Below are 23,343 nucleotides of genomic sequence, written 5' to 3' on the forward strand. Positions count from 1 at the left end.
AATTGATTGAGTACCTTGGAAGTAATACGAGTTTATATCATGATATAATAACTGCATACTTATTATACCCTTTATGAGATGACAACAATATTGTATTATCTCGATATAGCACCCTTTTTCCGTGATAAATTTGTGTCCATTTCTGTAAAATTTTAATAGTAAAAAGCCACTGTCTTTTTTTTATTGAATTTTTATAAAATCATTATTATAATAGAGATTCTTTTTGTCTCCCAATTTCACTAAAAATATGTTTCAGAAGTTCCTGCCGTAGTGAATCATACATATAGGATTAATCAGCAATGACTCCACCCTAGCTGCTTAAGGCATCTTATTGTTTAATTAATTAACACCTTTATACAGATAATGACATGACCAATATAAAACCTTGATTGGTGTAGGCATATACAGTACAACTTATTTGTCCATGGTAAATATATGAACTTAGACAAAAATCATCCTAAAATATTTTGAATGATCAAGTTATTTTAAAACAGACATTTCTTTTTTTTTTAAGACCATTTTGCAAATGGTTAATACAGAGTAAATGCATCAAATACTATTTAATATCATTATTATCCAAATAGATAATTAAAAAAAAAATTATATAATTAATTCATAATTAGACCTTTTTTGTAGCTGTTCTGTTTTTTTTTTGTATCCATTGAGACCTAGTAAATTGTTATTTTAAAGTAATTTTCCTTTGAATGAATTTTCATGCCTCAGGCTACTGTAGAAATAAATTGATAAAGCAAACTAGAATCTTTGCATGATGGGTGTACTGTAGTAACTCTAAGCCATAACAGTATACTATCTTAAAACAAAGTATAAAATATTATATCAGATATAATATTTTATACTTTTGTTGATCATTGTTTATTCATGAGTGCAGACAACCTAACAACATTTTTTATGTAACTCATCTGTATTCAGTCACGGCTTTGTTTGCCCATGGAGGTATAAAAAATATACCTCCATGGTTTGCCTTTGCCTTATGTTGTGGTTTATCAGTAGGCCTACTCAGTTTACTGTTGATATTTAATTAAGTTTGTGCCATATGGCTGTCAGATACTTATAATGAAACATTGCATACAATAATCGCAACTTAAAGTCAGTAGGCTTATTAACTGTATTTGTATAGTTGATGTAATATGGGTATTGATAATCATTTGTCATAATTCATGAAATACAAAATATGGAAGTTATATTTATTATGTATATCAATTTAACTATAAAATGAGAAAAATTCAAATTCTTCAAACCCATGACAGCCTCAGCTGCAGTGGTCGCATTTTGTCAACATGTGTACTGTAGTAGACCCAGTGGCTTAATGTCTTTTCCGAAGGATGAGGCAATGGAAATAAACCATTGAATGTCATTTTTTATCTGTTATAAGTGTCAAACTACTGACATAAATCAAAGTACAGTATACCCGGACTTGTTATAAATATTATATTCAAGCAATTTCATAATAATAAAATATTGATACTACAAGTACTTTTGATGATATCATCATTATTAATGTATACCCAATATTGCTATACCGTATCTTTAGTTCTTTCGCCATTATGTATTTAATCACGGGTGTGATGTTCGTCTGAGATTTGGTTCACTTGATCTATAATTAATGGACTGTTCCATTCAATATTCGATAAGGTTTGAGAATAATGAAATTTTCAAGCTCTTTGTTAGAGTTGTTAAGCCATTGGGCGTATATTAAACTTGAAGAATAATAATAGAGTCATTGAAGCATGTTAACACTGGCCCCCACACAGTTTATACTATAGGCATATAGTCAGCATGACTTGTTAATGGTAGGTTGCTATAAATTGTTACTATTTAAATATTTGTTTTTATATATTTAGAAGTATTAGTTATGAAATTAAGTATATGGTATGAAAATATCATTGACAAAAATAAGTGTTTCTTGTACTTGGTAAGGATAGGTGTGCTTTTTATAGTTGGTCATTAATATAATTTAATAATGAGAGTTCTACCACTCAGTGTGAGGTTTATTTTGAAATTGATTCATGTACACATTTGTCAATAGATTTCGCAAGTTTTTCCAGTAGCGAACCATTAATTTTGTAGGTTGTTGTGTATTATTATGTTTCTGTATGAATTACTATGGTTTATCTTGTATTTTTACCTGTATAAAACAAAATGGTACTTTCTATATGTATTTTTTGTATGTTTTCCCAATGTTAAAGATGGAGTAGTTTCTAATTCCTGTATGATAATTCCTCTTAAGTCCAGTAGGTCCACTATTAGTATTACTGCTGGTAGTTTTCAATGAGAAAAAAAAGAAAGATGTTTTCAGATTCATTATTTACCATTATTGCTCGTCTGTTTAAATTGTCCTTTATAAATTGTGTGTTCTACTATTCCATGCCATTCATGATCTGGGTATGTATCAAGTACAGTAAGATTGTGTATTTCAATCATTTTTCAGAATGCACTGTTCATTTATTCGTACCGCTGCAGTGTACCAAACATATATAACTCCATTATCCAATAATACACAGTTGTCAAAACAATTAAAATGCTAATGAAGCAACATAGACCACTTTTCAAGTTTGGACCCTTTAAATTTCTTCCGCAACTACAATCATTTTTTAATCTTAAGTTCTTATAAATATGTTGTACTATCAAAGGGAAACTATTTCCTCAGTTGTCTGCCCTCCTACTTTGGTACAGTGTGTTGTAATACAGTACATTTTTGTCATCCTATATGTTTTTTACCTTTTGGAGAAAATAATTATATTATAATATATTATTCCTTCAAACGTTGCAATTGATATAAAATGAAAGTTTCCTGAACTAGTGTAAGTTCAATCAGATGTTTACACAGTATTTATGTTACTTGTGTGTTTGTATGTGTTAGTATAAGTAGCATAGATGATCTAAACATCACCTATGATATTTACACTAACTTGAATAGCATGCATTTTTCAAATGTTACAGTAGAATAGACTTGAATATTATTATCATATTTGTTCAAGTACTTTACAGACACCCTGGGGTATTGAGCCTGTATCCATATTTGGTATAGGAAAACATACTACATTTTGGTGATACAATGCATAGCAACTCGTACTTTTATTTCATTTATTTATTCGACCAACCATGGAGAAATAAGTTAACTTATTTCTCCATGGACCAACAAACCATAAGATAAAATATACAGAGATAAATTGGTCAGGGACTGCTAAAGTAAATAAGATGACTCTAACTACAAGAGTCAGCAGTCCCTGACTTTATTCAAGTGGTGTATTAACCAAAAAGTCAGTATTTATTAAAACAAAAATATACCACTAATAGTATTCATAGTGTCTACATGATTTGCATATACAGTAGTTACAACTTTACAACTTATGATAGGACAGTATTAAAATCATATACAGTACATTAATGTTTTTAATAACTTATTCTGGCATATACAGTACTGTATGATAGAACCTTTAAAAAATGGTCTGACGGCCAAATGTGAATGGTGACAAATAGACCCTCTATACTATTGCAGTTTCTATATTCTAAATTTTAACTGGTGGGGGGTATTTGTCAAACCTATAACACAAATCACAGTAGTGATATTTCAATTGAATTGTAATGATCCGTGATAAGCTTTTTAAATAATATTATATACTGTAATATAATATTGATCAGGACCATGTAATACATTGTTGCATTGTGTCTATTGTTTTCCAACATATTAAATTGTTCACAAATATGATAAATTTATTTTGATTTAATTTATTTAATATTATGGTAAAATATTGGTACAGTTATATTTATATTGATATTTCATACCAATGTAATATTCTAATGGGCTGTACTCTGATGCTCTTATTTTTATAATAAGCAGAATTCCATAGAATTAGATAATAATGATAATAATAAATATCTGTATCTAGAATCAAATCATTAATTCCATAGGGTATAAATGAATTTCACTTTCAAGTTAAATTGTCAATCAAAATTTCTATTGATTTTCATTTCATATTTGAAAGTATCCACCAGTCCAAATATAAAGTATTATTAGTTGAAGCTGCATTCACATGGCCCTGTTTTGTTATATTTGCATAGTCGTTTGTTCCATTAAACGAATCATTAGCTAGCATTAATTTAAAATATGAAAATACAGTATAAGTAATTACAGTAGTTGCAACACAATTAAGTAGACCAATCAGAAGCGACAGTTCAAGTGATCCATCATATTGTGATTGGTCAATACTTACAATGTGCTTACATCCTTGCATTGCATTTTAGGGGAAACATAGCTTATACAGTATAACATAAAGTTTTGTGATCAAGGCATTTGTTAACATTTTTGATGTTTTAATTTTTCAGAGTAAATTTGGACGTCTCAGCCAATCTGAATCATGTCTACTTTACAGCAACAACCACTGCAGAAAGCAGTTCACTCAGAATTAGAAATAGCTCTTAAAAAACGTCGCAGTAGAGAAAATTCAGTAGAAACTGGTATGATTCCATCTTATTTTTCTACCTTTAGTAATGAATTTATTATTATTAATCCTGGTAAAATGATTCCTAGGAAAAATCCCTCAAATGTACATGAATTTTTATGAATTTAATATCTTTTATTAAAAACAATATATGTTGCACCACTATTTTAAAAAAGGATATAAAATAAGTAGGGTCATTATCAATTTTGCATAGATTTAGATTTATAATAAACAATAGAAATTTTAAATCCGGAACATCTGTACCTTTTAATTGTTGTACATAAAAAATAAAATAATAAATAAATAAAACTATAAAAATCAATTGAGAATTTGCCTAATATCAGATGACCTACAATTATTTATATTATATTGTCTTCTACTAGTGCTACACTGTCTTACCCCATTTCACATCTTAACTCGCTTGACACGAAGTGAAAGCTGTTCAAAGGGGAAGTGCATATTCTCACATCGTTCTTAAATATAGTATAATTTAATTAGGCATTGTATAGAAATGTGATTACACAGAACTTGTTCACTTGTGACTGATTTTATTTTCTGGACTAAACGGTTCTGTTTTCAATTTAGACTGAAACACATGTGAAATAAACAGCTGCAATACAACAAAATATGCTCCAGAGTGAACGACCTCGACCATTTTACTGTATTATAAAATTCAACGAGACATTTATAGAAATAAATTTAGTGCAACACTGTCTTCTTTTAATGCATACTAATTGCCCCGATTAAGCCAGAACAATTACAGAAATCTAATATGATATTGAAGAAGTGGAATTTTATGCTTTAGGCTATCCACTCTGTGCTGTAGTTCTAAATTATCCTTTTGTATTAAAATACTACATGAAATTTAATCAAAACTTTGCCCCAGGGAATTTTGATAAACAGGTTAATTGATGTTGTGATATCACATAAATTGGCCTAATGGCCTTAATTTAGTTTAATACAAGAATTGAGAAGAATTCACTTTTCTGTTAATTAATTAATTCTGTTATAATTTAGTCAAGTTAACATATTTACAACCCTTTCCTTTTTATTTTTTTAGAAGCCACCATCTTTTTATTTCTATATATATATATACAGGAAAGGACAATTAAATGAAGAAGTTATAGGCCTATAATTATTTTTAACTTTAGCTATAGGCTACCATAGCCTCATTTTTTTGTAGATAAGAGCACTAAACATTTTTTTTTTTTCAATATTAAAAAAAAAAATATGTACACTTTCCAAACCATCATGCCAGTGTTATTGGTGAATATAAGAACTGGAATCAAAGTAACATATTTGGTGAAAGATTTGATATTGTCTTCTTCCGCAATCAAATTCAACCAATAGTGTTGTAGTATAAACATATTGATGGCCACACAACAACATCCTTTGGAAACAAATAACATTATCCCATCCTCTTACTCATAATGCTTCAAGATAAAACCATTTGAACTTGTCGTGGGAACAAAGTTGGACGGAAGTCTTCCTAATTTCTATCTTATTACTGGTTTTTAATTATTACTAATGAATGAATGATTACGGATATAATTATTTGTCGGAGTACACTAATCAAATTGGTTTGGTATACTGAGTCATGTCTATAAAATTGCTGTTTCACCATGTTGTTCTTATATAAATATCTACAAACCTATTCTGTTTTTCATTATCAGATCTGCCAACAAGGTGTCACATTGAAGTCAACTCCAACAGCAACAATAACATCAACAACAACCTGGAAACAAGCAGTACACAGCGCTGTAACTGTTGCCCTTATGGTTACCACATAGACTTGGACTTTTTACGGTATTGTGAAGAAATCTCTTCTGGAGCAACGTTAAAGAAATTAAAACGGAATTCAAGACCAAGAAAAAAGGCTGTGAAACTTTTCAGCAAACCATCACCACCAATAGTTCCTCCAAAACCACCAAAAGATAAAAGAAGAAGAGCAAAGTCAGCTGATGGTAGCATTGAACCAGAATTGATCTTGAAACAAGAGAATCAACTCTTTTCTGCAGCGTTTAGTGATTTTGCTGATTTAATACATAAGCGGTATATCCCAGGTAATCATAGAAGTCAATTTATTCATAAAGCATCATCAGATACGCGATCTCTGCCTGCAAATCCAACAGACGCAAGTTATAGTGATTTTGAAAACGAGAGTACTCTTTCTTTAGATGGTCTTGATATCAATCATTCAAATGATGAGTTATTCATAGAAGAAGTTGAACAAAAATTAATGTTAGGTAATTCACCAACGCACATTAAACATCACCTTCCATCGGATTTATCTCCTCTTACAAATCTGGTTTCTTGTAAAAGTGACTCCCTAAGTTCTTTAGACTCTCAATCAACCACCGCTAGCTCTTTACCTTCAATACCACCAGTGACGTCCGGAAACGACCAGTTAGTATCAAATATGGCATACTCAATTTCTAAGTTAGCTCATGTGAAGCAGGTTGACTCTGGTAGTCATTCTGGAAGATCAACACCTTCCTCATCCATTACTCCAAATACTTTAGCAGCAATACGCCAGCAAATGGCAGTTGCTCTTCAGAGATTAAGAGAATTAGAAGAACAAGCAAAACTAATTCCTGTATTAACAGTGAAACTGTCTGTTTTGAAAGAGGAAAAGCGTTTAATGATGCTACAATTAAAATCTAAAAAGCAATCACCAAACACCACAGATGTCGGAGTTGGTGATTGTACAATTGATTACATTGAACATACTGAAAAAAGATCAAGCAATATAACCACTATTCAAATGTCTAGCAAGTTTACAAGGTCTCCTTCACAAACCAAGCTGGTTGAAAATAAAGTAGAAATGAAATCCATTGGAATTATGGCAAAAATGTTACCAGATCTTTGTAATCATGGAGAGAGATCAAATGGAATTCAACCAATTGAAGAGACAATAATTTCTAAAGTCTCGGACACAGAACTTGTTCATTCTGCCCCACCAAATGTATTGGTACAGAAACCGGAAATGAGAGATAGTTCTGTAAACACAGATATTATTAATACATGCGCTGTTGGAATTAATGTTAGTGCACAGACAATTGCATCTTCAACAAATACACAACAAGTTGAAATGTCAGAAAAGAGTTCTTTTATCGAATTATCAACTAACGATCAACAATGCAGTACTGTTAATCCCGTGATGGCAATCAGCTCTACAAATACAGAACTACAAGTAGCAAATCAGTCTACCTCAACTGAATATTTCAAAAAGAATTTGCCAAGTTGTGGAGTTAATACTGACATCTTGACAACAAGCATTATTGGTACTAATACAGACTCTCTGAACATTGAGAAACCAGATGTTATTGATAGCACTTGCAATACTGAACCAGTAGTTGTTAAAGAGTATGTCACAAAAAAGGATTCATTTACTGATATGATTAAAACTACGAAAGATTGTGGAATTGTTACAGAGTCTCTTTCTGTGCAAGATCAGCAAACAGAGGTGATTCTTGATTCACATGATGTTGCAACAGAGACAATTATGAACTCCATGAATCAATGCACAAATACAGACTCACTTCAAACAATTGAAAAATCCACTCAATTTGAGACAGAACTTTCAGACAAAGGTATTAGTGCTACAGTTGGATCGCACGATCTTGCAACTGGAATGGAATTGGTGCAGATTGAAAAAGCAACTTCATGTGAGGCTCTGCCTGAAATGATAAACACTGGAGTTGGCAATGGTGATGTCAGGGCACCAACCACTTCTACTGATGTATCTGTAAAATTGACAACAGATTTCAATGTTGATACATTTTGTTGTCAGTGTGACAATGTCTTTTCAAATTCTGTGGATGGTAGTGACAGTGGGATTGCAATTTCACCAGATGCGAGAATAAGTGAAGATGTTTCCTCTGTTGAAACTTTGGAAGTTCATCAGATTCCTTTAGGTTATTCTATCACCAGCAACAGCGATAATGAGAAAGAGTCAACTATAAACATGCCAAATCAAAAAATGGAATGTTATAAACCATTAGATGAAATTGACAATATCACTCAATTTCCTTCGTTTGATGATGTTTGGAGCAAGGAAAATGAAGGTAAAGTTAAAACAATAAAATTATTCTTAGGAAATCAGTATCAACAATACCATATTAAAAATCTCCTATGATTTAACCAAAATAATCAAATGAGTGTTAAACTGAAACATAACAAAGTACATTTTAAGTTGTATAGTTATTTTACTAATTTCTACTTTATAAATTTAGATTTGTTAGAAGAACAGCAAGATGTCTCTGCATCTTTAAGTTATTCTCCAACTCAAAGCCAATCATCTATCGCTGAAGATCTTCATTCAGGTCGGTCTGAGTATACAGTAATACCAGGTATTAGTAGCACAGAAAGTCCTGAAAATAACACGGATAATCCTACTAGTAGCATGGGCATTCCCAGTAGTAGCACAGCATCCTGGTACCAGCATGATAATCTGTTTGCCGGTGGTTTCACTAACATGCACGCCATTCGTGAAGGTACAGAATATCAATACACAATAATGCTCCGTTGGCCCTTGCACACATTTTGTTCAGCACTGCTCCAAATTCAATGTGTAGCAATGTATAGAATGTAATGACATGTATTTACATATAAGTTACATACGCAGGAATTAAAATGCAAAATATATGATCAATTTTTGGCCATGGTGCGCATAAGTTGTACACAGTTCACAAATTTGCAAGTCGTTCACACATTGTCCCGCAAATTTCTTTAATATGCATTGAATGCGGATCAAAAGTTGTGCAAGTATCAAAAGGGCTTAATAGCATTAAAGTGTTAAATGTAAATAACTTTTAAAGTGACTATGCTGGGTCAAAGCTGAGAGAGTATGGCAAACTTTCAGAAAGACTTCATTCATTTGATTGCTATATTGATTGTGAACAACACGTTCGTTCAAACTCTTACTAGCTCTGGAATGGGCTTTTAGTAGATTTAACAGTTTAATTGTGCTTATGTGCTCTAACTTCTAGTGCACATAACAGGAAACATGAGGAGAAGAAGAGCAGAGAGTATCCCCCACAAACATTTCCCTTTTGATGTTCAGAAAGGTCTCCTCCTAATCCACTGAATAATACAATCTGTCTAAATTCTATTTAGAAATGAAATGACCCGGCAGTTTTTGTGAAAAACAGGTGGTTTTTGTTAGATGTGCTGTTGTTCTGATATTACACAATTTACTGACATAATGTGTAGCAGGCTGAGTCGTCTGTGATTGCACTTAGTTATGTAGTTTTGAACTAGCATGGTAATTAATGGATTCAGTAGTGACCGTTTTAACTGTCTATGAACTCTGCACATGACAAAATAGCATGACTGTTTAAAGAACTGGTACGAGTCTATGTGCACATTGCAGCCTAATTCATAGATGTACATGTGAATATCTGTAAAAATTGTCTTGTTAAATCATGGAGGTATACCTCCATGGTTAAATTAATCACTAAAAGTATCATAACAGAATAATAATTTTTACTCACAGAATATTGATCCACTCATTCTGAATAATTTACTTGTTTTAATTGATTTTTGTGATTTTCTGATTTTATTACAAATATATTGTTCAATATACAGATGAACTGACAGTACAAGTTGACAAGCCAACTATGGATAATGGAAGCTCACAGACAAATAGTAGCATTCAAAATAAAAAGGACATCAATGATGTTACAAAGTAAGAATTTATTTATTTTCTAGTTACTTTGAACCATCCCTGTACAAGCAATTAGCACTGGGACACTCTAATTTTTCCAAAGTGTTTAGGCTATGTTAATCTATACAAGTTACACAGGCAGGTCACAAAGATGTCTTTAGGATTGGTATCTTTATTTATCTTCCTGGATGGATTTATACAGTTCCCTTTTTTATTTAGATTGGCACCGAGTTCCAGCTCAAGTGATGATGAATCATCTGAGTCAGATAGTGAAAGTTCAGATGGCAGCTCTAACGCATCAACCTCTCCAGATGAAGGTTGCTATGACAGTGAACTTGGCCAGATCACATATCACAAGGTAGCTCATGGCAAACTCACCAGTTTGGTTGACTATTCTACTGAGGTGAAAGAAGTACCAAAAATAAGGAGGGAAATGCCAACGTTAAAGGAAGTTGAAGTGGAAGAAGGGTAAGATTGGTCCTCTATTCTTTAAATGTACCTCACTGACATCTGCAGAGACTATGCTCACATACAAACATGTTATATATTACTACACTGTGGGCCGACACAGTCTGCAAACTTTGTACCAGTAAGAGTTCTGTGTCATATACAAGGAACCAATGGCTTGGTGTCTCATTTGAAGGATATACAACTGAAAGGACAACATCTTACTTAAGGACACACCTATAATCTTTATCCTTCTGCTTTTACATGTTTTATTCATTTGGTGTAAAAATTCCTTCTTTACATATAATTATTTTGCTGTAGGTTTGCTTTGAATCCGGCAGTTTATTCCTCATTGGATCAGATGGAAGCATTACTAACAAATGGGATGGAAGAGAGAATCCAAGATTTGGTAATTCATTGTTTATGTTTTTACAAACACATATTGTCACATTTATAGCCTACTATTTTTATTGAGATCTACATTTTGGAATATGATCGATGTGGTTTATGTTTGTAATGTTTTTCTAACATCTTTTTCATTGTTTTGTTTCTGATAGCCTTTTGATGAAATAAATTGTTTGCAGTTGTCAAAGCGCTTTGTAAAAAGCACTTAATAAATAAAATTTGAAAGAATAGTAGATGTACCAAACCATTTAACCATTTTCTTAAATTAGCTATATTTATATCAATGAATGTGTTTTAAAACTAAATTAAATATTTTGTAAATAATATAATAAATGACAAATTTCATTTCAGCTTACATCCACTAGTGTGATTGCTAGAGAATGGTTTAGAATTACAAGTCAGAAGACGTCTGATTGCAATGAAGTAAAAACATTCCTATCTGCATTAGCTACAAAACCAAAGGTATTGCGAGAGAAGGTGGTAAACATGGTTGACCATAATGTAAGTATAACAGGAACATTGTTTTAAAAATATGTGTGATATAATTTCGATATTCATTTATTCACACCCACCCCAAGATTATCTTTATATTCCCCATGCAGTATACAGTTTTCTACCCTTTCAACCTTAAAGTGTATAAAGTGGATATGTCAAACACTAAAACTAATGTCATACCTTCAATAAAATATATCCTAATTAGCCTATATCAAAAATTATTAAATAAAAAATCAAGTTTCTTGACTGAATTAATATCTGTAAAATTATCATACTAATATTCCACCCCTTAAAAATTAAAGAGGTTCAAAGTACCTATAATGTCGATGATTGCACCCTTGCTTGACATACACCTACATCAATATTGTAAAATCTATCTTTTTGCTTTTTAAAAATCAGATCAACACAGCCCTACATTACTCTGTATCCCATTGTAATTATGAGATAGTTGAACAACTACTGGACAGTGGAGACTGTAGTGTGAACAAGCAAAACAAAGCTGGTTATACAGCAACTATGCTAGCCTCTTTGTCAGAAGTGACAAATGAATTACAACGTGTCTGTATAAGGAGACTATTCAACTTAGGGGATGTTAACATCAAAGATACACGGGTAAAGCGGTATTTTATTATTTATTTCTTACATATTCAGTATTGAGAAATTTTCTATGTGTGCTGGAGCAGGATTTAATCCCAGACCCTTAAATTTGTATGCAAACACTTTCTTTAAACAAAACAATAAAAAAATGATGCATAATGGAATAAAGAGGGGATTTTATTTTTTTTTTAATTTTATAAGACAATCAGGAAGTTTACCCCTACAAAAAAAAAAAATTTGAATCTACATCCTACAATTTTTTTTCACTTGTCATGCACAAATTATAACTGATGTTCTAAGATAACTAAAACCATATGGTTTTCGGTTATACATTCCATCATACAGTATAAAAAGCACATAGACATTTCACAGCAATATTGAGTTCAGGGAGTTCTGTTAAATTGTTGGTAGGTTTAAATGTTGTGGCTATGACACATAGGTTGATATTTATTTTTAAGAAAAACATGGAGCAGTGCTTTAGCAAAATATTTTATGGTTATTTTATATCTTAAGCAATGGCTTTTGTTTTAGATTTAATCATGTTATCACCCAGCCCCTGATAGCATTGGCCATTCTGTCCATTCTGCTCATATGTCTTGATAATACATCACTTGATAATAATAGGCCATATAACCACCAAGGTTAACATATGTATACAGCCAGCCACGCCCTTCCCAAGTGATCTGGTGTTTGTTTAACAAATACTGCTTGTAAACTCACCTGTTTGCCTATTATCACTTACAGCAGGTGGTACACTGCAGTTTACTCACATCCTGTGAGAGAGAGAATGATAGAAAACGCTTGAGAAATAAAATATTAACCTTACTTTATACCACCTTGACAATACCCTGCTCATTTGATTTTGGTACATCCTGACCCATTTTTAAATGGTACAGTATAATGTTTGGTAGGAGGCAGTGTTTTGGAGGTACTAAAATATTTAAATATAAAATGATCCTTTGGAGTTGTAGGTTGGTGGTTGCGTGCATATTGGAGTTGTTGGTTGGTGGTTAACATGCGTAGTGCAGTTGTAGGCTGGTTGATAACAATTTTGCCTTTCAATCCCAATGTCCAATGTTCAAAAGTGCCAGAGCTTCTACTCCACTCCCTAAGATACTTGTTGAATAATGCTGGCCCATCTCTTATTCTTTATATTTTCTTTATTATGCTAATTTCATTGTTATGTGATATATTTGTGTATTTTGTTATTTTTAATATGGGCAAACCATCGATTATTAACTTTGGTGAAACAAAATTATGAAAATAAGGTGCTTATAAAATTTAAACAAATTTAGTTACTTAACCAATCATAAAAGGTCATCAGTCTGAGAGTGATTGTCGAAAATCTGACTAATGTTTTTCTTTCACCTCGCTTATTCACACAACAAAGTTAAAATACTCGCCTAACCATAATAATAATGATTACAGGGCTAGTTTTTTGTTTATAATTTTTGGAAAAAGTTGATGACTACAAATATTTGATTCGGACGGTTATCAGGAGTTTTTAGTTTACTTTTATAATTTGCAAAAGAGTGACTACTATGAGAAAATATTTAAGTCCGTAATTAGAAAAGATGATAATACAATACAGACGTAACAGAATTATAAAGAAAATATAATTTCCGCTGTAACTTGTTGTTTGTTTATTTTTATAAGTGTTTCTGTTTGATGTCTGTAAATCTCTTGTGGAATACGAATAAATTGTATTTCTTGATCTATACATACATAATATTTCCTACATGGGCTATAAGGGACTTAGACATGTTCGTTGATTTAATTTTTCACTGTCTGATTTTGTTTCCCAAATTATTTCAATCCCAAATTTATCTAGAGCATTAAAGGCAGTTCTTTTAATTCAAATTGTAGTTAAATTTCAAAGGTGTTTTACTACCTAGCTGATAACCAATTCCTTTGGACTTAGGAGAGTACAGTAAATAGTAAATTAAGATTTGTGCTTGACTTCACTGCTTAATTGTATTTCAAAGTCTTATCAGATGCCCATGGTAAAAAGATAGAAACAGCCATTTTCCATTTATAATGGTGTCCTATAGACGGAGTTCTACTGTAGTAAGAGAGTGCGTGTTTTACTGTTATGTAAAAGATCATTTGGATTCAGTGTCTGGGTTTTTATTCTACCTTATTTATAGAGGGTGACCCGAAACAGCGTATGCTGACAATCAAGAGGCCCTCTTGATGAGTGACATTGGCTGTATGTATACTAGTACAGTGGGGTAACCCCCTACTCATCTCGAAAGATGTACTAGGTTCTTTAAAGTGCACATGAGCAAGATGTGTACACCTCCCACCCTATCCATATATCCTAATTTTATATACTATAACCAAAATATACCTGAATTTTAATAATTGATTAAATTCTAAATGTTAGATGTTTCTAATAGTATATGTATTATTAATATTACAGTTAGTATTTTTAAAATATTGTATAGTAATAACAATGTATTAATATACTTGGTTTTTACAGGACGGTCAGACAGCGTTAATGTTGGCAGTTAGCCACGGCAGAGTACAAACTGTTGAGTTATTGTTAGAAGCCAAGGCTGACTTGAACATTCAGGATGAGGTAAAATAACACATTCGCAACAGGGGATATTAAAATGTACAATAATACAAGAAAAGCTCTTAACACTTTACAACACTTGACATTTTATCCTTTATTTTATTTAAAATCTTTAGAGAGGATAACCTGTTCAGTTTTCATTACAAAAGAACTAATATATAAATTTGGATAAAAATATATGAAAAATATAAAAGCTTAAATAATAAACAATGCACAATATAATATAACATAAAACAAAGCAAAAAAAAATCAGATGAAATACTTTTAGGTAGATTATTAAAAGTTAGGATGACTATAATGAGGCATTTAATAAATTATTAAAACAAATGAACTGTTTATTTTTGTGTTTATACTAAAGTAAAGCTTAAATTAAATACATTTCTGTATTTAATTTTTAAATTTTTACAAAGCAATTAAAATATCCATTGGTTGGAACATAGCCAAGGATAAAATTTTCTATCTAAATACATCCTATAAATCATTGACAAAAAAAACCCCGTATTACTTACATTTTTGTTCAGTAACTTTCACACTAATCTTACTATTTATAAATATTTTTTTTCTTGTTTGAATATATTATTGTATTGCCTACAACACTGTATTTCAATTCTGTATACATTTTAGTTTTGACCCTAATGTATATTGGTGTTCTTATAATGGCATGTTGGTTTTTGGGTAGTGTATAGTACTGTATATATTTGCTGTGATGTGATTGAATAAGCACCACAGTATATACGCGCTGCATCAGTCAAAATTTTAATTTTTGCTCAACACAAGTAAATGATTAATTGTTCTGTTTTGCCTGATGTAAAAGATTTTTCATTTGTGTAATAGTTGATTCTTATTTCACTAAGTGCTATTGTAGTCACTGAACCATGTTAAGATATATCTCTTGTTGTGCTTTAAATTTAAATAGCCATAAATATTAAATAATTGTAAAATTGATTAAATAAAAAAGCTGCTGTGCTTGTTCGATGACTTATTGTAGATTTTACAATGGTGAATGCATTTTAATATTTTTTGTTTTTTTTATTTAGTAATATACTTTATTTGTAACACACTCTGTTTTTAACAAATAAGATACTAATTATAAAGAAATAATAATATTAATAGTGATATTATTATTGATTTAATAATTATTATTAAATTGTTTTAACTTTAATAATTAACAATATTTTGTTGGCAAATTCACAAAGTTTATTTAATATTACCTGGAGCAGATAATAGGCATTGGCCTTTTTTTGTCAAATTATTAATTAATAATTTAGTCATTGATAAAATATTATAAATTCATAAATATTAACATAATTAACATATTAAATATAAACAGAGTTTGATGCAAAATAAGATAAATGGGTGATGGGAAGTTTGCATGTTTGCAACAACTTGAAAATGTTTTTGTCACTTTACGAGCAGGATGGGTCGACAGCACTGATGTGTGCCAGCGAACATGGCCATCTTGATATAGTCAAGATGCTACTGGCCGAGGCTGACTGTAATCCCACGCTTCTTGATAACGTAAGTTTTTCGGGGTGCTAACAAGGGTTTCATGCATCACTGCTTTCGTGCAATGAATGCGTATGATCATAACACCACTGCACTATTTAACAACACACTGCACACAGTCACAGGGCATTTGTGATCATATGTTCTCAAAGGCTCGTATATGAAACCATGCAATGATTTGAAATGACACTCTTCACCTGTATGCAGAAACAGATTCACAGCTCAGCTACCGATTCCATGTTCAAATCCTCTCAGAAGCCAGGACTTTTCTCATGACAAAAAACAACTCCACTTCAAAAGACGTGTACAAAAACTTTGTTTGTGTAGTGAGTGCATCTTGTGAATTTGATTGTTTTGGGAACAGAATTGCCACCTTTGAGAAGGAAGTGAATGAACTCACTTATGGCTATCATTAAAAATCAGAATACAGTAATACATAAATGTTTTTGACAAAATACAGTTTTGCAGTCTATTCAATATTTCAAAAAATATTTTGTTTCTGTATCCCCCACCCGTATCTACCATTTGAAGTATAGTGATTCTGCTATGTGATTTTACCTTACAATGAATAATTGATGATGTCTGTTGTGACTTGTTTTTCCAGCATACACACAGAACTAACTTAACCATAGCACTTAAATTAAGCTGTCATCAACTGCCACATTACTTGTTACTTTTAAGAATATTTGGGAAGGAAAATGTGATGAAGGATGCTAGTAAGATAACAGCATGCGAGCTAATGATGTCAGTGACTTTTAAACTGTTTGTGACTTGTCAATCTATTGCATTTCTGTTTAATCAACAGAATCAGAAGCATTGACATTTGTGGTACCTGTTTATGCTTGACTGAATTTATGTTTTCTTCCAGAAACTAAAAAAGCCTGGTTTTAAACCAAATCTAAAATTAACCATGTCTGTGCTTAAAAACAGAACAAATTAGATGGTAGTACCATAAATCTCCAAATATATTGACGCCACCAGTATATTGGCTTGAAATGTCTGTTCACTGAAAGTCTAGTTTTTGTCGAATACAATTGCAATAGATGAGTTTAGAACCTTTAAGACATTGTGTTAGTTTTCAAATTCAAAATGTAGTATTGTCACTAAAAGAATAATTAGTCGACAAAATTTGAAGACCAACGATACAGTAGAAATTTCTATCAAAGGTTGAATTATAGGACCTAACAAAGAATAAGAGTGTATTTCTCCTGACTAGACATTCCCAAGTTTCATCTGGTTTAGTCCAGGGGTTACGGTCAAACTCAATTGTACAAGACATGTGGTCTTATAACTGACTCAGTATGTTCATTGCGCATATCCTGATTGGTCATTTTAAATATAGAATTACTTTGCTGTTTTAAAAGGAGGTTACGAGGACCAAACTGAATTGTAACGATGACTTGTAAGACCCTAAAAATCCTATTGTTTTAATATGTTAACCTTCCATCCAGCACTTAGCTAAGTCAATGATATGTTGTATGTTAGTTTAATGTTAGGCCTGAAATCGTGGCCTAGATTTCCTTCACCTCAGCAGAAGTGAAGCTTATAGCCTCCTGCTTGGCCTAGATATGCTCTGTCACACATGTGTGTCTTGTGTGCGAGGCTTGGCAAGGATGTGTTTTCGTTCTACGCTTTATCTTTGTAAACTGCGAGCTGTGATTTGCCAGTCAATAAAGACTTCCTGTTTGCTGGATAGGTCAGCCATGTCACGTCGGAAATACCCAAAGCATCATGCAGGGAATCATGGGAAATTAAAACCACCTGAAAATAAAAATGTTGACAGTTTCTGATAAAAACACCATAATATTTTCCATGACATATTTTTTAAACTTTTTGAACATTTTTTTAAACTTAAAGCAGAAAAATGTGTAAATTATATGGCTTTTTAAAATGAATATATATTATATATTACATTATTAATTAATTTGTTTTTACATCCTCTTCCCCCAAATAATAATGTTTGTTATATTATCTTTTTCTTGTGCTTTTCAAACACTGTAAGTAAGGATATGCAACTGTTGTTAAGTGGCATGTGTTTTACTAGCTGTTGTTAGTTGTGGCATGTGTTTTACTAGCTGTTGTTAGGTGTGGCATGTTTATACTGTCTTAAGTTTTGCTGTATGCATGTTATTATTAATTATAAACATATGATTGGTTTATAAAATGTGCTTAGTGAAATATATAAGGTTTTTTAATGTTTTAAAGGTTTCATTTTAAAATAGGATTACTATAATAGATTATTCTTTATTTATATTATCATATTATAGGATGGTAGTGATGCATTTTCTATTGCTATGGAAACCGGAAACAAAGATATTGGTGTCTTGCTGTATGCTCATTTGAATTTTAAGTCACCCACATCTGTAAGTAACCTAATTACTGGTAATGCTTTTGTTTTAATTGATATAATATTAATCACAATTATGTAAAATGTGTTATAAAAACAGAAATCTTGAGTTTGTAGTTTAGTTGTTACATTTTAAAATGCTTTGTTCTTTTCAGAATAAACTTAAGAAAAGATCAACAAGGTAAGCATAGTTAATTGTTAGAGATGTAGTTTTTACTACAAATTGATGATGACGGCAGCCATAATACTGGGACTGTTTCGACTACAAAAACTGAGTTCCCAATGACAATGTTTCCTTAATAGGTGTCCCTTGAATAGCACTGCCCACTAAGACGAATTCTACTGTAAAAGTCTTATAATAAAACATGCTGCTGCATATATAACATGATTGTGAAAAAGACACCACTGCACTGTGACAATGTTGATAATCTTATTTGCACTAGACTAATTGAATTGATTACATCACTTTTGTAATTAAGTTAAAAATAATATTAAATATCTAAATAGTAACTGAACTGACTCTGAAACACCATTTATGGACTTATTACCATTATGATATTATAAAGCAAAATTCTATGAGTAACCTATTATTCAATTCAATTCAAATTTATTCACAATAAAACACATCAAAATGAAGATTCACACGAATCAAAAGATTAAAATGGTTTTAACAAGTTAAATAAAGTGTCAAAATCATTGTGAAAAAGGGCAGACTTAACGCTATCACAGATATCATGATTGACACAATCCACAGATTATACCGGCATGAATAAAAAATTACCCAAAATTTGTGGTTAGGCCTATACTTATACATGGGTTATAATAATGCCAGTACAATATTTTTTGTTCATTGATTTGTGTTTTCTTTGTATTCTAATGCATGTTTTATATATTTCACATGAATTCACATTCACTGAAACACAATAATGTTTGTTGTTCTTTGCTTTTTCTGTTTTATTGTTCTACAGATTTTTATAATATATTTTTGACAATAAAATGTTGAATCTTCTTCTGTTTGTATTCACTGAAACACAATGTTGTTCTTTGCTGACATATCTTTCTGTTTTATTGTTTAATTGTTCTATAGATTTTCATAATATATTTTTGACAATAAATTTTTCATTCTTCTTCTTTTTACTTCTCCCTTCTACAAAGGACTGACTCTGAGTAGCGACAGGTTGGTAGTAGCACGCCCTCTATTGATGATTACCCTTTAATACTGCGCTTTCTATCCCTAACCTTATTGCATGTGTTATATATACAGTATTGTATTATCCATATTTATTTATTGGGCAGTCAAGCATAATAAATGATTAATTACCATTAATTTGAATATATTAACACCTGTTGTCTCATACAAATTATACCTCTTATTGGTTATTTATTGGCAGTCCAAGCATAATACATGTTTAATTACCATTAATTTGATTATTTTAACACCTGTTATTATTCATCTTATTGGTTTTTGTTGACAGAAAATATTGATAATGTATAATGCTTTATTTAAAAATGACACCTGGTTTTAAGTGTGTATGCTAATTTTACACATTAATAACAATATTTATAAAAGTAAGATAACAAAATTGTTAAAAGGAACATTTTAAAGTTTCTACCGTTTATTACACATAGTGTAGTATTTAAAAGCCTTAATTTATTATAATGAAAATATTTAAATATTTGCATATATTATAATCCGACATTACTTATGCTTATATTAATATCATTTTGACTAATGTAATGCTATTGTTACAGATTTAACATCATGATTTGAATAATATAGAATTCCCTATTTTTTTATTATACAAAAACTTAACATAACTAAAGTTATTAATTTTCATTGTATACAGTATTACTGTACAGAAACTGAAACCATGATGGGGCAGGGAAGACTCATACGCATCTCTCAATCATTTATGACAGCACCTAAAAATGTCCTTAAATGTATCTTTAATGAATTATATTATATATATATATTGTTATGTAGTTTTTCTATAACCGTAAATCTTTATTTGTGCATGCTAATTTATCTTCAGCTTTGTTAACTTTTCAATACCTGACATAATTAACAAAATCAAATAGAAGAAAGTATTTACTTTTAAAAAAGTCAGAGGGGTGGTGTATCTGCTCAATCATGCTTGAATTGTCCAGATGGGAACATCAGAGGCATTTGCTAACCTTGGGACTCTCCTTTTTGTTTTTGGAAGTCCTTGTTGAAACAAAATTAACAAAATATATTATGTAGCATGACTTTATCAAAATAAATTACCCTTGGCCATAAAATGGTGTGGTTGCCTTGTTTTAATATTTAAAAGGACGTTTTTTTCCTTCTAAAACCATCCGTATAAAGTTATAAACAACTTAATATCATAAAGCACATTTTTATGTTATATGTCTGTTACCAATCATAGAACACTTCTGTTTCAACTCCCTCGACCACCCTGTACATATATAATGCAGTCTGTTTCTGTAAAGTATCTATATTTATAAATTACTCCCATTCCTCTATTTTGTTCATATTGTCGCTTATGTTTTTTAAGAGTAAATCAGTATTTGTGTGCTTTTTATCATTGAACACTTTTGTCATTGTGTTTTCATTATTGCTATGTTGTCAGCTTCATTGTGTGTTTCTTTGTGTCTTTCTCTTTTTCATGTAGTCCTCAACGTCATCATTATCATGCTAGCCCTGAACGTGCTGTCACTGCTAGCTGTAGCCTAACAGCACTTGATCAGCTTCACAATCTAGCATCATCATCAATTAAAGTAACACCACCCTCAAAACTTCCTGTTTCTACTAGCTACAGAAGCCGATCACAAAGCCCAAACAGCCGCAAACCACTTATCAAACCTCTTGTTACGAAGACCTCCGAACCGAAACTGAAGAAACGAACAACATCTGCAATGCGTAGTCCATCTTCGCCCTCTTCGCAACCAAAATTCACTACGAGAACTTCTCTTCTGACAAGCTATATCAACAGAGCAGCATTCTCATCATCTTCGGAGAGAACTACTAGAGGACCACAAAACACGCGTATTATTAAAGAATCTAATAAGGAGGCGAAGAATAGTAACTTACAACGTTTTAAAACAACAAAGATAATATACCAAAAGACAAATGGTAATAATGTTAACTAATGCAGTTGACTATCATCTTTATGTGTCCTACACTAAGAAATTAAAATGGAGTTGATAATGAAGGTGTTTTGTAACAAGACATTACACCCAAATACAAGTGATAATTTTTCTACCAAAACCATTTTAAATTCTGTGTTATAAATATTTGACTTATTTCATAATGGAAACTGAGTTTTAGTAAGTGATATTGCTTATCAGTTTATTAAGATATTGCATATCAATTATTTGATACAGTTATAATATTATTCATGATTTATATAGTGCCTTTTGAAAAGATCAATCATTTTGAGTATGGTAGTTAAATACATATCTTCCAATTTGGTTTCACAAACATTATGTTGCCAGATAAATACTGTAGTTAATTTTTTAAGATGACAAAGGTATATTGAAACTTAAAAAATAGATAATACAATTTTTTTAATTTACTAATACAAATCTCTTCTGTATATAAAATACATCAAAATGTAATTTTATTGTATACTAATTTTGCTGTGTTGTGCAATATAGTGTTAATACAGTAGTATATCTTAAGATAACCAATTAATTAATTTAGCATTTAATTTTATCATTTATTTAATTTGGAACTGGATTTTGTTCCCACCAATATTGTATTTAATAGGTTTTAAAAATTGTATCATGTATTATATGTAAATGTCTGTTGTATATTTGCACATTTTGTGATGTTTTAACATGTTTTTTTCATTTCATTATAAATATGTGTCCTATTATAGTCCCATGGGTCTTTAAATTAAGGGATTATAATTGGTTGACAATGAATAAATTAAAAGCATTTAGTGCATAGAATATCAGGAGATAAACCTAAAACAGTTCACACTAGGGCTATAATTGAATCGAGCATGGTGTCTGAATCTAGCATAGAGTTATTATAAATACATCGTCAACTAGGTGACAGCTAAGTAATGCAAACAGGGTAGGACTACTAAAAATGGTCACCGTTCAACGTATCTGATTGGCTGACGTAATACAGCTATATCCAATGGTTTGTCTATGGTGTGATACTGGGCTAGACATATTAAACAATAGACAATCTTAAATAACTGCAACTGAACTTAACATTAATTTACATACCATTTGTAATTCGGCACTAGAAATATTATTCATGCAATATATGGCATAGCATACTAAAAATAAATTCATTATAAGTTATTCTCATATAATCAATAATTATAATATATTTTAATTGGTAATATAAGATAAAGTAATTAACTTTATTTGTGACAATCATGTATTTGACTATGAAGTACAATTTTAGACTGTGATCAAAGTATAAACAAGCTGCAAAAGATATATACCTAATTGAATGGGAACATGTGTATTTTAAAAGTAATACAGTATAATTAAAATCAACTATTATAAATTCAATTGTATTTAATAGGCCTACCTACAGTATAACCATACAAATGTATTCATTTTAAACAATCTGTATTTAGTTTATGTATTAATAAATATTTTGTATTCAAAATACTACAAAGTTTGCCATTGTTTGATTGGATCTAATTGGAAGAAACCTGTCAACCATTCCATTTTGGATACTTCCTGTTGCTGACTACAAATTGATAAAATACTAGAAAATTACCTAATTTTATTCTAGATTGGATCATTGGAATATCAAACCACTCCATCCAATTGTTCCATTTTTTTCCTACTTCTAACTTGTACTGCCTACGAAATCAACTAAATATTT

The 23,343-nt window shown here is 30.9% G+C and overlaps 1 protein-coding gene across 11 annotated transcripts in view; it reads left to right on the forward strand.

The window, feature by feature from the left end:
- LOC140051102 (uncharacterized) overlaps window positions 1-23,083 on the forward strand; it is a 55,451-nt gene extending 32,368 nt beyond the window's left edge. For 6 of the 11 annotated variants that reach the window (XM_072096200.1, XM_072096201.1, XM_072096202.1 and 3 more), the window contains 13 exons: window positions 4,348-4,479; window positions 6,137-8,530; window positions 8,699-8,959; window positions 10,053-10,152; window positions 10,351-10,599; window positions 10,900-10,987; window positions 11,335-11,484; window positions 11,878-12,090; window positions 14,558-14,656; window positions 16,070-16,171; window positions 18,427-18,522; window positions 18,662-18,687; window positions 21,161-23,083. In XM_072096200.1, the coding sequence (XP_071952301.1) occupies window positions 4,380-4,479; window positions 6,137-8,530; window positions 8,699-8,959; window positions 10,053-10,152; window positions 10,351-10,599; window positions 10,900-10,987; window positions 11,335-11,484; window positions 11,878-12,090; window positions 14,558-14,656; window positions 16,070-16,171; window positions 18,427-18,522; window positions 18,662-18,687; window positions 21,161-21,638 (4,356 nt within the window). In that variant the 5' untranslated portion in view covers window positions 4,348-4,379 and the 3' untranslated portion in view covers window positions 21,639-23,083. Of the gene's footprint in view, window positions 1-4,347; window positions 4,480-6,136; window positions 8,531-8,698; window positions 8,960-10,052; window positions 10,153-10,350; window positions 10,600-10,899; window positions 10,988-11,334; window positions 11,485-11,877; window positions 12,091-14,557; window positions 14,657-16,069; window positions 16,172-18,426; window positions 18,523-18,661; window positions 18,688-19,661; window positions 19,684-21,160 lie in introns of all 11 variants that reach the window. The other 5 variants (XM_072096210.1, XM_072096209.1, XM_072096207.1 and 2 more) reach the window with 5 other exon arrangements.
- The last annotated feature ends 260 nt before the right edge of the window (window positions 23,084-23,343 follow it).

This window comes from Antedon mediterranea, chromosome 6 (genome assembly GCF_964355755.1).
Source record: "Antedon mediterranea chromosome 6, ecAntMedi1.1, whole genome shotgun sequence".
NCBI classification, from domain to species: domain Eukaryota; kingdom Metazoa; phylum Echinodermata; class Crinoidea; order Comatulida; family Antedonidae; genus Antedon; species Antedon mediterranea.